The sequence below is a fragment of the Natator depressus genome, chromosome 1 (assembly GCF_965152275.1).
Source record: "Natator depressus isolate rNatDep1 chromosome 1, rNatDep2.hap1, whole genome shotgun sequence".
In the NCBI taxonomy this organism is placed as follows: Eukaryota; Metazoa; Chordata; order Testudines; family Cheloniidae; genus Natator; species Natator depressus.
The window spans coordinates 323826333-323840508 of record NC_134234.1 but is presented as its reverse complement, the minus strand read 5'-3'; the positions used below and the strand labels follow the sequence as shown (position 1 = coordinate 323840508).

Genomic DNA, 14176 nt, shown 5'->3' with positions numbered 1-14176 from the left:
TTGTAACTCTTCACAGTCTGCTTTCGACTTAACTGTCTTGCATAGTTTTGTATCACTTGCAAATTTTGCAACCTCACTGTTTACCCCTTTTTCCAGATCATTTATGAATATGTTGAATGGTACTGGTCCCAGTACAGACCCCTGGGGGACACCACTATTTATCTCTCTCCATTCTGAAACTGACCATTTATTCCTACCTTTTGTTCCCTGTCTTTTAACCAGTTCTCAATCCATGAAAGGATCTTCCCTCTTATCCCATGACAACTTAATTTACATAAGAGTCTTTGGTGAGGGACCTTGTCAAAGGCTTTCTGGAAATCTAAGTACACTATGTCCACTGGATCCCCCTTGTCCACGTTTGTTGACCCCTTCAAAGAACTCTAATAGATTAGTAAGACATGATTTCCCTTTACAGAAACCATGTTGAGCTTTGCCCAACAATTTATGTTCTTCCGTGTGTCTGACAATTTTATTCTTTACTATTTTTTCAACTAATTTGCCTAGTACTGACATTCGACTTACTGGTCTGTAATTGGCGGGATCACCTCTAGAGCCCTTTTTAAATATTGGTGTTACATTAGCTATCTTCCAGTCACTGGGTACAGAAGCTGATTTAAAGGACAGGTTACAAACTATAGTTAATAGTTCCGCAATTTCACATTTGAGTTCTTTCAGAACTCTTGGGTGAATGCCATCTGGTCCCGGTGACTTGTTACTGTTAAGTTTCTCAATTAATTCCAAAACCTCCTCTACTGACACTTCAGTCTGTGACAATTCCTCAGAACTGTCACCTACAAAAGACGGTTCAGCTTGGGGAATCTCCCTAACATCCTCAGCCGTGAAGACTGAAGCAAAGAATTCATTTAGTTTCTTTGCAATGACTTTATCGTCTTTAAGTGTTCCTTTTGTATCTTGATCGTCCAAGGGCCCCACTGGTTGTTTCGCAGTCTTCCTGCTTCTGGTGTACTTAAAAAACATTTTGTTATTACCTTTTGAGTTTTTGGCTAGCTGTTCTTCAGCTCCTTTTTGGCTTTTCTTATTATATTTTTACACTTAATTTGGCAGTGTTTATGCTCCTTTCTATTTACCTCACTAGGATTTGACTTCCACTTTTTAAAAGATGCCTTTTTATCTCTCACTGCTTCTTTTACATGGTTGTTAAGCCACGGTGGCTCTTTTTTAGTTCTTTTACTAAGTTTTTAAATTTGGGGTAAACATTTAAGTTGAGACTCTATCATGGTGTCTTTGAAAAATGTCCATGCAGCTTGCTGGGATTTCACTCTAGTCACTGTACCTTTTAATTTCTGTTTAACTAACCTCCTCATTTTTGCATAGTTCCCCTTTCTGAAATTAAATGCCACAGTGTTGGGCCGTTGAGGTGTTCTTTCCACCACAGGAGTGTTAAATGTTATTATATTATGGTCACTATTTCCAATCGGTCCTGCTATAGTTACCTTTTGGATCAGATCCTGCACTCCACTCAGGACTAAATCGAGAGTTGCCTCTCCCCTTGTGGGTTCCTGTACCAGCTGCTCCAAGAAGCAGTCATTTAAAGTATCGAGAAATTTTGAAGAACAATGAAGAACAATAAAGCACCAGGTCCTGATGGCATACCAGCTGAAATACTGAAAGTGGGGGGAGAAACACTGACTAACAAGCTTCACTTTCTGCTCCTCAAAATCTGGCGCACTGAAGAAATCCCTGCTGATTTACGTAATGCTAACATCATCGCCATTTTCAAAAAGGGAGACGGGTGACTGCACCAACTATGGAGGCATTGCCCTCCTCTCCATCACTGTGAAGATTCTTGCTAGAGTCTTACTGAGTCGCCTGCTCCCTCTTGCAGACGAAGTACTTCCAGAGTCCCAGTGTTGCTTCAGACCATCACGAGGCACAACCGACATGATTTTCGCAGAGAGGCAGGAAAAATGTCAAGAACAACACCAGGAGCTGTATACGGCCTTTATCAATCTCACCAAAGCCTTCGACTCTGTGAACCATGAAGCTCTATGGAAAATCATGTCAAAGTTTGGCAAATTTATCACCACTGTAAGCCTCCTCCATGACCAGATGACTGCCTCCATCCTGTGCAGTGGCTCTACCTCTGAGCCCTTTGTCATCCAAACTGGCGTAAAACAAGGTTGTGTACTGGCACCCACCCTTTTCTCCATTTTCTTAGCAGCTATGAAAACATTAACCCAAGATCGTCTACCACAGGGCACTGGCATCCAGCGCTGGATTCACAGCAACCTCTTCAACCTTTCTTATCTCCATGCCAGAACTAAAGTAATATTGGCAACAATAACTGAACTGCAGTACGCAGATGACTGTGCTGTAGTTGCACACTCAAAGGAGGATCTTCAAACAGCCCTTAATTGCTTCTCTGAAGCTTACAAAAGCCTAGGGCTAACTATGAACAATGGCCAAACAAAAATTCTCCACCAGCCAGTCCCCAGTCAATCATCAGACCCAGCAAGGAAGATCTATATCGACAAAGAAGAACTGGAAAATGTAGAATACTTTGCTTATCTTGGCAGCCATCTCTCAAAGAGGGCAGACATAGACGTCGAGATTCAGCACAGAATTCGCTGTGCCAGCCTTGCCTTTGGCAGACTGTCTCGCCAGGTGTTCAACAATCACAACATTAGAACACATGTTAGAATTTGTTTATAAAGCAGTGGTAATCCCAACTCTCCTCTATGACTGTGAGACTTGGGTGACCTACAGAAAACACCTGAAAAACCTGGAACACCAGCACTTTCTTCGGAAGATACTCAACATAAAGTGGGAGGATCATTGCATTAATGTCGGTGTCCTCACAGAGGCCAAGATCTTCAGTGTTGAGGCCCTGATTATCCAGCACCAGCTGAGGTGGAGCAGGCACTGTGTGCGCATGCCTGATGTACGCTTACCAAAACAACTGCTGTATGCCCAACTCATGAAAGGAAACGGGGAGGCCAAAAGAAATGTTTTAAAGACACCCTCAGGATAAACAGCAAGAGATGTGGCATCAACACCAAACACTGGGAGACAGCAGCCAAGGACAGGGATAATTGGTGAAGATTTGTCAGAGAGGGAATGTCCACTTTTGAGGAAAATCGCCTTGCCCTGGTAGCAGAAAAATGCCAGAAAAGAGAGGAAAGACAACTGTTACACAGCAATCGTGGCCCAACCCTGTCTTCCAACACCACCTGCAATGTCTGCCAACGAGCCTGTGGCTCAAGAATCAGACTCCTCAGTCACCAAAGGACCCATGAAAAATAAAACCTGTGAAAGAGGCAAAGAGTCCTATGGCACCTTATAGACTAACAGACGTATTGGAGCATGAGCTTTCGTGGGTGAATACCCACTTCGTCGGATGCATCTGTTAGTCTATAAGGTGCCACAGGACTCTTTGCTGCTTTTACAGATCCAGACTACCCCCTCTGAAGTTGTGAAAGAGATCATCCTCGATCTTGAGGGATCGCCTACGAATTTAAGTATCACTAACAATGGGTAAATCCAGAAGTTACACCTATACCTATTATTAATAGTATTAAGCCCCTTAACCCCCGAAAATAGAAGTCAAATGTGCCTCTGCTCCTGGCTGAGTAATGGTTTATCTCCCTACCACAACTCCAGCTCTGCCCCCTGATTTCGCTATGGCATCTAGGACAGACTCCTGCTCTGACCACTAGTTGTCACTGTAATTCACACACCTTTCGGGGTGTGCTGTTCTGTCCCATCTACTGGTACCGAGATCACTTAAAGAAAGAGATAAAATGAGTCTGCTACCAGCCACTTAACTTGCGGCTCATGCTTTAAGCTGCAGGTTCGATCCCGCCTGCCGACGACTGGGGTCTGTCAGTGTTACACCATGTATGTTGGCATGTAACACCACCCCTGGTGCGCCCCCCAGGAAATTCGTACCCTCACCGAGCTACCCATGGTGCCCACCCCATGCATCTCACCACACTGCCAGGGCGTGCGCCCCCTTGCACAGTGCACCTCTCCACTCGTGCCCCACACAGTGCGATCCCCTCCCACAAATACCTCACGGCTCCCGCAGCCCAGCCCCCGCTTCTTTTTAGCCAGCGTCTCTCCCCCTCACGGGCCCAGCCCGGGGCTCCTCTTACCTGATGTTTCCTACCCAGTCAGGTTCCTCCTCCGGGGCGTTTTGTTCCCCCTAGCAGCTGCCTGGCAGCCTCGAGCTGTGTGTTTACCACCCCGACAGCGTCTCGGGTTGCCATGGAGAACCAGCCACCTCCCCCCCACACCCGCCGCACAGCCTCGCTACCTTCTTTCTCCCTCACTTCTGATTGGTGACAACGTCTCCCCCTCTGTCCAATAGGAGCAGAACACGGAAAGACTTCCCCCTCCCTTGTGGTTCGTGGACAGAGAACTAAGGGGCCGCCGAGGGGTTGGGGTGTAGCCCGCTGGGATTTGTAGTTCATCCTGTTTCCTTTCTCTATGAAGTTGCTGGGGCTCCGAACTACAAGTCCCAGCAGCCACATCGGCTAAAGGGGGGTGGGGAGCGCTAGGCGGTGGCACCCACCACACTGCCAGCCTAGACTCTGGCAAGGGACTTGTTCCCTGTTCGCCATCCCCTCCGCCCGCTGCGAGTTATGTGCGGGAGCTGCGGGGGGGGTCCCCTCCTATGAGCTGTGCGCCCCAGCCCTCGGCCAGGGCGGGCCCCATAGCCCGTCCCTGCGGTGCCCGGTGGGGGGCAGACCCCACCCCCGCCCGCGGTGCCCCCTTCCCATAAGCCGCACCCCGCGCGGAGAAGGGCGCCATCGCCGGCGCTGGGATCAAAGCTGGGCAATATGCGGGCCCCCTGTCCGGGCTGGTGGCACCTGGGGGTGAGGGTGGCAGGTGTCCCGCGAGGGCTGTTGAGCAGCGGCGGCCCCTGGCGAGGGACGAGGGGCGGCAGCTGGTCGCGCTCTGCCCTGTTCGTGACGGGCCCCTCCAGCGGCTGCGGGAGCCCGGCGGGCCCCGAGGCGGGCAAGAAGAGCGGCAATAAGCCCCTCAAGGAGTGGACGCTGATTGTCAGCCCGTTCGGCCAGCTGAAGGTGCGGCTGCCCTGCCACGTTACCGTGCGGCCCCTGGACCCGCTCCGCTACCCGGCCGCGGACAGAGCGCTGGTCACTGTCAGCGGGGTGGACAGCAGCCTGCCCCAGGGTGTGGACCTGGATCGCCTGCAGGTGAAGTACGACGAGGCGCTGAAGGAGATGACGATTGTCTCCGACCACATGGACAGCAAGGCCGCTGTTGTTGTGAAGACACCTGTGAAGTTTGGTATGTGAGGTGTAGCTGGTTCAGATGTAGTATTCTGTTGTAGTTGAGGTGTGGGTATGTGCGCTGTGTGTCCAATCCCTGTTCTCCCGCACAGTGAGACATGCACCTGTGTCTCCCTGGGTTCAGGCCTCTCCTGACCTCCCTTTTTGTAAGACTGACAGTGCTGTTGCAATAGTGCCAACCTCAGGCACTCAAAAATCATGAGTCAGGTTCTCCACAAAATCATGAAACTTTTCTTTTTAAAGGGTTCCTTTTCTTTTCCTGTTGGTTTCATGGAATCACAGAATCATAGAAGATTAGGGTTGGAAGAGAGGCTTTAGGGCACACTGACTTCTTATTTTCAAACTTTTCTGTGCAACCATAGGGGCTAGAAATGTACATTTTTATTTGAATGAAAACGGAGCTATACATGCCATCTTTTGATTCCAGCAGCTGAAGCTGTAAGAAAAACACCAGGTATTATGAGAGTTGGCAACACATCAGCAGGGGTTGATGTTGTTTTCTAGTTGAACTGGCGATACTACTGATAGTTGGCTGTGCACACTTGCAGTTCACAGATTTTTCGCACCAGATGTGGTACATGCAGCCATCCCTCCAACACAACCTCCAATGGAGTCAGAGTCATGAGCTCTACTAGCTTGTGTTCTTTTGGGTGTCCCATCTCACCGGTTACAAAAACTGGAAGACAGCAGTGTTTGCAGTCATAGAGACAGGAATGCCAGGAGAGGCCTCTTCTTTTCCAGTACAATTCCTATGTCATCCCTTAGCAGTGAGAAACTCCCTCTGAATCCAGACAGTGCTGTGAGTACAAATCCTACAGACAGCTTAGCTGTACTGCCCAGTCTTGCTGGAATATGTTTAATAGCGGTGGTGCTGAAAGCCAGATCCCTTACCCCCTGTCCGCGCCCCCTCCCCCAGAGCTGGGGCCGGGAGCAGGGCCGTGTCTCCAGGAAGGGGGGACCCGGACAGGGCTAAGGGGGCCAAGGCTGTGGTCACAGCAGGGGGGTGAGGGGGTGTGGTAGCTGCATGCAGGGCCAGAAGCAGAGGTGCGGGTCCAGTGGCCAGGACCCTCAGGCACAGGGCGAGTAGCTGTGTGCAGGGCCAGAAGCGGAGGCGCGGGGCCAGTGGCTGCATAGGGGGCCAGAAAAGGAGCTGTGGGGCCAGTGGCCAGGACCCCCGGGCATGGGGCCAGGACCCAGTGTGCAGGGCCAGGAGCGAAGCCCCATGTAAAACCTGGTGGGTGCTGCAGCACCCCTCCCCCCCCCGCCCGCACCTCTATTTCCCGTGCCTATGGTACTGCCACCAAATGTGGTAGTTGCTAACCAGGCTTGGGCCAATAGCCATATTACTCCTTAACTGCTTTGCACCAGAGATGAACCCCAAATTTCAGCTAGGCCCAGGGGCTGTTGTGTGCCTAAATTCATAAATGTTTGAGGCACTCATACTACTGAAATAAGTACCATAAATGCCTGTTAAACAATATGCAAACATCTTTTTCATAGGCTAATACCTTCTCCCTATACTTACTCTGCAGATACGTTAGTCAATGTACTGATTTCCCTGTGCCCCTTCTGCCGCATGTACACAGACTGTATATATAGACAATACTTGTTATCTGAATTTTGAAGTGTGCTTTTGAGATCATAGGAATGGCATATTTTGAGATGATTGAAAATTTCAGATGGAGGCATACTCTGTGGATTATTCCCTCTTCCCCAGGAGGCTATAATCCTGTATTGGCTATACTACCTCTTTTAACAATCTCAGAAGTTGGAGGGTATTTAGGCTTGCAATATTATCAGTTTATCAAGGAAAATCATGTAAAATAACTCTGGGCTAACAGTGAAACAGAAGGTGACCGAGCTTTGGAAGATGTGGTTGTAGAGTATTTTCAGTGACTGCTCTGTTTTTCTTCTACGTGTAATTATTGTAGATTGAGACCAGATATTACAGTGTTTTAGAACTGTTATTTGTTTCTCTTTAGCACTAAGAGAGCCCCATTTTTGCTTTCACTATTCTAGATTTGGATATCAAGACGACAGGAACTGGCTGTGTGAAGATTCAGAAAATAGACTGTGATAGCTGCAGAGTAGAAACTGAGAAGGGGACTAGCATTTTACAGTCAATAAAGGTACAAAGAGCTCTTCTTCCTCTAGCCTCATTATTTTAAAAGCAACTGTTTATTATGGAATACAGTATTATAAGGCCAGAATCTAGTCTTGAAGACATGGTATGCAGTGCACATGCAAGAACACTTGCAGATGATACAATAGCTGATTTCATTGTTTTTTAGTGCACTGATTACAATATGCAAGTTAATAATCATAGATTGCTTGAGACAATGAAGTGCTGAGCGCCCTCAACAGCAATTGAAGCCAGTAGGCCAAAATCTGTTCTCCCAAAAGTCAATGTCAAAATTGGCCTTGACTTCAGTGAGTGAAGGCTAAACCCGGTTGTGAGTTAAGGGTGTGCAGCATCTTCCAGGAGGAGCTTGGTCCCTCCCAGGATCAGCTTATGATGTTTTTGTTTAAATTAGTAACAAGGAGAGTTTTCTTTTGGATCCTTGGTTTTTGTTGTTGAGATCATTATATTTCTCTTGACTTTTCAAGTTAATTCAATTAATCACTATCACACACATGCCCTCTGGATAAGTTTTCAGCCATAGATTTGTATATAACTTTCCAGCTAAATTGCTGACATTAATATTACCGATAAATACCATACATTGTGTTGACATGACCCCTTTTTACCCCAAAGATTTCAGACTTCTCTGCACAGTATGCTTTTGGACTCATAGTGGGTCTAACTCTGCTGTAAATCAGGATTAATTTCACTTAAATCAATTGAATAGTATAATTCATAGTATAAAAGTTAATGTAATTCAAGGGAGAATTGGTCCCAGAATGTGTTTTCAGACACATTCCCTTCTACCTATTTTTGGTAGCCAAAAATGCAAAAAAGAGAGAGTTACTTTAACTTCAGTGGTAGACAGTCAGGCCCTTAATGGGAGATTTGTCATTAACTTCAAACGGGATCGGGTCCTACACTGACCAAGCTTTTTAAAAGCTGTGTACCATTTTCCCTCCAGATTCTGCACTATCAATACTGGACCAGAACCCAATAGTGCTTGGTGCTATACAAACACAGAAAAAAGAGAAGGTCCCTGCCCCAAAGAAGTTATTATCTAACTATAAGACAAGAGACATCAGATGGGTACAGACAGACAGAGAGGGAACTACATGGAAACAACACAACAGTATTGGTCAGTATGATGGGCAGTGGTCTCAGCATGCCAGCAGCCTAACAGTTGTGAAGATTTTTATAGGCATCATGGAAAAGAAGAGTTTTAAAGAAGGATAATGAGTTAATTTTGCATATGTTTACAGGGAGCTTCTCCCAAGTGCGAGAGGCAGTATATGTCTAAAACAAACATTTCAGTTTACTAGAATATAGGAAAACTATAAAGCACTAAGTAATATATGAAGCAGGATCTGAATGAGCGCTCCCCTTGATATCTAGTGATGCAGTGGGGGAAAAGACTTTAGGAGCAAACCATGTTTGCATAGACGTGCCTAGTCTGCCTAAGTGCGCAGCAAGATGGAGCTGCTTTGCCAGAATGATCAATTTTGGCTGGTCTTGGATTACAGATTACTCAAGTATTTGAATGTAGGGGTAATGAAATCTTGTAATCCTTATTGTACAAGTAAAGGGTAGCAGAACTGTTCTTAGCATGCCCTGATTGAGGGTTTCCCCTAAACTGAACCTCACTCGCTAAGCAGAGGTTAGGGATGTCAAATCCCAGTGAAGAAGAAAATGGGTCGGGACAGATATTCCTACTTGATGATATGGATGCTGCTCAAAGACTGCTAATGACAGAGCTGATTAGACTCAATAGAGAGTCCTTGTTTCTGGTTGGTGATTCCTAGAGCTGTCAGGTCTGGGAGCTAAGCTTGAGTGCAGGTCTACACTACAGCCCGAATCCACACTCTGACCCGCCAAAATGACAGTAGATCGCTCTCCAATCGACACCTGTACTCAACTCCCAACGAGAAGAGTAAGGTGCCGTCGACTCTCCATCATAGTTTAGAGTAGCCTTGGGATCTCTCTAATCTGTACCAGCTGACTGAATTCCCCTTGCCGTACCTCCCCGGGGGCAAGATGACAATCACTGGAGTATAAAACAGGATCCCTCCCCTCTGGACGTGCTTCTGGAATGTACCCTGTGCTAGGGCCTCACTGGAAGAACCTTCAACTGGGGAGATCTGGCTCCTTCATACCACCATAGCACAGATGGGCCACAGTAGGGGAGAGAACTTGACCTGGAATGTTTTGGGTTTTTTGGGGGGGTTTTTTTGGTGGAGTTAATTTAGTAAGAACATAAGAAGGAATCCAAGGACTGGATTCAAACATTTACTAGAATGAAATGTCACTGGATATTTTTATATGACTTCCCTTTTTTAAAAAAAACATAGCACTAGTTGCATTTACTCTTGCACTACTATGTGTCAACATGGGCACACTCATGCAGACACTAAAGTCCATGGGGCTACTCATGTGAGTAAAATTATTCATGTAAGTGTATGCAGGATCGGGGCTTATGATCCTAGTAAAATTACAACATCTCATTACTTAGTCAAACCACGAATTTAGCTTTTAGCCAGTTTTTTATAGTAGTATTCTGGCAATTAGAAAAAACTTACAAAGTTATATAAGTCTTCTGTATTTATGCTGCTGATTTAGAAAATGTCCTATTATAGCAGTTGGAAGAAAGATGATTAGAAGAATGATAAAGCGATCTTAACTACTTAGAAGTGGATAGTCTACAAGTAACTGAAGTTTAAATTACATTCTAAGACCCCAGCCCTTCAAAATGATCTGCAGAGTCTGAGTCGTATTCCTGCATAGTGTTCCCTTGACATACGTGGGACTTTGTGTCCATGTTCTATTGCCCTCTACTGGATGGAATCGGGAAGTACTTGACTGTGCATTATAGAAATCTTCTGTCTCACTTCAGTGGTCACATGCTATCCACACACCATTGTGATTGTGGAGTATCATGTTCCTGTTCTAGAAATGGACTAGTTACAGAGCTTGTTTATACACACCAGATATGTTCATCATAAGATCCTTTAATGCTTTGTGAGGTATGGTTGCGGTTTGTTTAAAAAAGATATCTTACATAAAATGTCACCTAGTGGCTAAACAGTATAATACAGGTTTCAGAGTAGCAGCCGTGTTAGTCTGTATTTGCAAAAAGAAAAGGAGTACTTGTGGCACCTTAGAGACTAACACATTTATTTGAGCATAAGCTTTCGTGAGCTACAGCTCATTTCGTCGGATGTGCTCAAATAAATGTGTTAGTCTCTAAGGTGCTACAAGTCCTCCTTTTCTTTTTGCAGTATAATACAGTTTAGCATTCCAGTTCAGGGAGGAAGGAGGCCCCTTCCCACTAGATGAGAACAAAATATTATGCAGTCATTCCAAACCATTGATAGGGTGGTCTATTAGAGGAAATGATTGTGTGTGTATTCAAGAACACCAGCGAAGGCAGATTTTCACAGTCACTAGTTCTCAGATTCATAGTTATAGGTCTCAGCAAGTTATGCATTGTTCTTTTTAATCTTCTTCAGAAGATGAGTTGCTGCTCAGTGCTGTCACATCTGAAATATATAATGTCTTTAGAGCTCATTCTACATTCAGCAAGAAATAACTGCTGTTTTGATTTCTTCTTCCCCCAGTTTTTCTTTGTCAGCAGAGTCCTTCCTGCATTGAGAAATAGGGCTCAAATCAGGAAAGATTAGACTTACGAATTTTTTTTGGAGTACAGTAACACTCTCAGTGTGTGATGCGATGCTCAGATACAGTGAGATTATACAGAGGTTGCTTACCCCTCTCATCAAGTGCCCAGCCATACCTCAGGTTACCCTGCAGACTAATTGAACAAGAATTTTAAAATAGAATCTCACCTCCTGGGGTATGGTTTATTAATATAGGTTATAGCCCAATATGTGCTAAGGAAGCCATCTATACTCGTCAGTTTCCCACAGGTCTTCCTGTCAGTTTCTCACTAGGTTCTGCAAATAGTCCTTCATCCGTTGTGGCAGGGTTCACAATTGTTTTATATCTGGCTAAAATGCAGGAGAGTTTGGTCTGAGTAAAAACTGCAGGATATAGTCCCTATATAATAATCTGCATGTCCAAGCTAAAGTCCTACTTCATCTAGGTTCCAGGATGCAATGCAAACAAACCCCAAAGCCCATCCTCTTTTAAATATTACCTTTGTGTGTTCAGAACTCAATGCTTTTTTCATATTTTCTGCAGGTGATTCATTCATTCAACCATCCATTGGTTCTACCCTAAAGAATGAAATAAGCATGGCATAATAGCCTGAATTTGTTAGCCAAACATCTTTACTTTCCTTCGCATGCCTTTAGTATGCGTTTCATCAACAGTTAACATATAAAGCTACCTTGTGGATATGCTTTCTGATCAGGTTGGGAGCCAAAGATGCATGATTTGTAGAGAGGAGGGTAAGAAGTCTTGGTGGGTCTTTCACACGCCCGAGTAAGATATTACATAGTGACACTTCCATCTCGGGAGAAGCTGTGTGTCCTTAAAGCTGCTGAGTAAGTAGAGTGATCATATCAATTTCTGAGGAAGGGGTGAGAGAAAAGAGGGTCACAAATATGAACGATATTTACACCCACTTTTGCTGAAGACTTATTTGTTCTCAAGCTTTAGACCCTCAGCTGCCTCCGACCCTAATATGCTGAGCATTTTACTGATCTCACTCTCCTGGCTAGTATTTACCAATAGAAAGTGAAATTGGTAAAACTTGGTAGTGGTAGATTTTAGGACTTGGGGCAAAAATTACCCAACTTCTATCAATGAAAATTACCAAGTGACTTTCTAATGCTTGATATCTGTACAACATAACATTTTAGCACAAGCTTGGTTTTATTGGAAACCTCACATTACAGGCTTTCAAGGGACATGAACCACAAAATATTGCAAAATTATTGGCATTAAAATGGTATTTTTTGTTTTTAAAAAAGAGAAATCATGTTGCCATGTATTATTTCCACATTTAAGTTAGTGTGACCATTTGGCTCCAAAATAGTTGCTTTCAGAAGAAGAGAGCTGGGCAGAGTGATCCATTTGTGTATATCTTGAATCATAAGAAAAAATGAATTTGTTTTTAGCCATAGTGGAAAGATGTTTACTTCAAAATTACTTAGCGCACTTGGCAGTTTTCCAGAAGAAGCTCAATAAGTGGAATTGCTGAGGTTTGCAGATCAAGAGTGATTTGAACAGTGGAGTTTGAAAGAACAAAGATAAACAGAATCTGAAACTAAACTATTTTGATACATACGTATAATTATTTTTCAGAGTCATAAAATCCATGTACGAACTAAAGGAGGCAAAGTGATCTGTCTGGGAACTCTTCATGGAAATGCAGATATTCATGCAGCAGAAAAAAGTGTAAGCAAAAAGTGAAGTCTTCGCTTTTGGGGATTGTTATATTTATAATTCAAGTTGTCTGATGTAAAGTAGGTAAATGCTGAGGAATGTTTATGTACTGCAACTTGATTCTGATCAACTAATCTTCATCTCGTTCTTACCTTGTCTACCCTCCATCTGGTTGTTGAGTCTTTTTCATATACTTATGGCTTGTCCACGCAATGCATTAGTCCACACCAGAGGGATTGAAATTCTAATGCACACTAACATATTGCGCACTAACTGGCCTGTGAGGACCCAGCTCATGTGCACTAAAAGTTCCCTAGTGCATGTTAATGTACTGTAGTCCTGTTTGAAACAGGATTACTTTAACACACACTAGGGAACTTTTAGTGAATGCTAGTAGTGTCCACCCAGGCCAGTTAGTGCACAGTATGCTTGTGCAGTGGTTCTCAACCAGGGGTACCATACTCCTGGGGGTGCACAGAGGTGTTCAATAAAATAAAACCCAGCAGGATCTTCTTAAAGGGGATAAGGCAAAATGCCACATTTATTGTGAATACAGAAAGAATCATAGTAAGCAGTTAGTTATAACTATAACATTCCATTCATTTTCATATTTATTCACACATTCATTCATACACACACACAGAGGTTCTGCAAGGTTGTTATCATAGTTACCAGCCTTACAGTTGCTCGTGCCAAGCCACTGGCCAGGTGGCCTGGACACGAGGAGGGAGCAGGGCCTTGTCAGATGCACATCTGATGTTCCTGGAAGTTGGTTTGCAGAATCAGATCCCAAAGTTCTCACTTTCTAGAGTTCATTTTTATAGGAATTTCTTCCTATGCCAGTCTATGGGAATTGCTTCATCATGCTGTTGCTGAATCAATCAGCAGATGGCACATTCCTGACGGCTCCGTGCTGCCAGATGTTATCTTGTTCTTCGCTTCTCCCATCCTTGAGGCTGTTCGGTGGATTCCAGTCTGCCCTCAGGGGGTCCTCTGGTTGTTTCCACTTGACGCCTTCTTCAGCCGATCGACACTGGATTCTTAGGCTGGCACCTCCCTGGTCATTCATTTATTATCCACACCAAGCATCCATCCACATCCTCTATCTCTATTTTAATCCCAATTGTTAACAAAGCGAGATAAATACAACAAAAGGGCGGGGGGTCTCTGGGTGCTGTTTCTGTTGTTACAAAGTATCGCTTTGAGTCTCTCTCTGTGTGAGTAGTTGTTGTTACAAAGTATTGCTTTGAGAATAGACTCTGTTTTAGGATGTACTAACACAATTAGCAGCTTGCAAGATTCACACAGAGGGAGAGAAACAGTAAAAACAAGAGACCAAAAACCAAGAGACCTCTTAATTAGTAATACCCTGGAACTTAAACTATGGGGAATCAAACTCATTTGTGATTTTAATACAGAACTTCTTTAATAC

At 44.6% G+C, this 14176-nt stretch overlaps 2 protein-coding genes across 5 annotated transcripts in view; one reads left to right on the top strand and one right to left on the bottom strand.

Annotated features, from left to right (window-relative positions):
- Positions 1 to 4238, bottom strand: part of CCDC146 (coiled-coil domain containing 146) — a 125035-nt gene extending 120797 nt beyond the window's left edge. Inside the window, exon 1 of the mRNA XM_074942537.1 lies at positions 4116 to 4238. The gene's annotated coding sequence lies outside the window, so the exon portion shown is untranslated. The remainder of the gene's footprint in view (positions 1 to 4115) is intronic.
- Positions 4239 to 4597: 359 nt separating this feature from the next.
- FAM185A (family with sequence similarity 185 member A) overlaps positions 4598 to 14176 on the top strand; it is a 99426-nt gene continuing 89847 nt past the window's right edge. For 2 of the 4 annotated variants that reach the window (XR_012637616.1, XM_074942531.1), the window contains exons 1-3: positions 4612 to 5274; positions 7296 to 7405; positions 12664 to 12756. Coding sequence is in view for 3 of the 4 variants with exons in the window: in XM_074942531.1 (XP_074798632.1) it covers positions 4803 to 5274; positions 7296 to 7405; positions 12664 to 12756 (675 nt within the window). In the remaining variant the exon portion in view is untranslated. Of the gene's footprint in view, positions 5275 to 7295; positions 7406 to 12663; positions 12757 to 14176 lie in introns of all 4 variants that reach the window. The other 2 variants (XM_074942533.1, XM_074942532.1) reach the window with 2 other exon arrangements.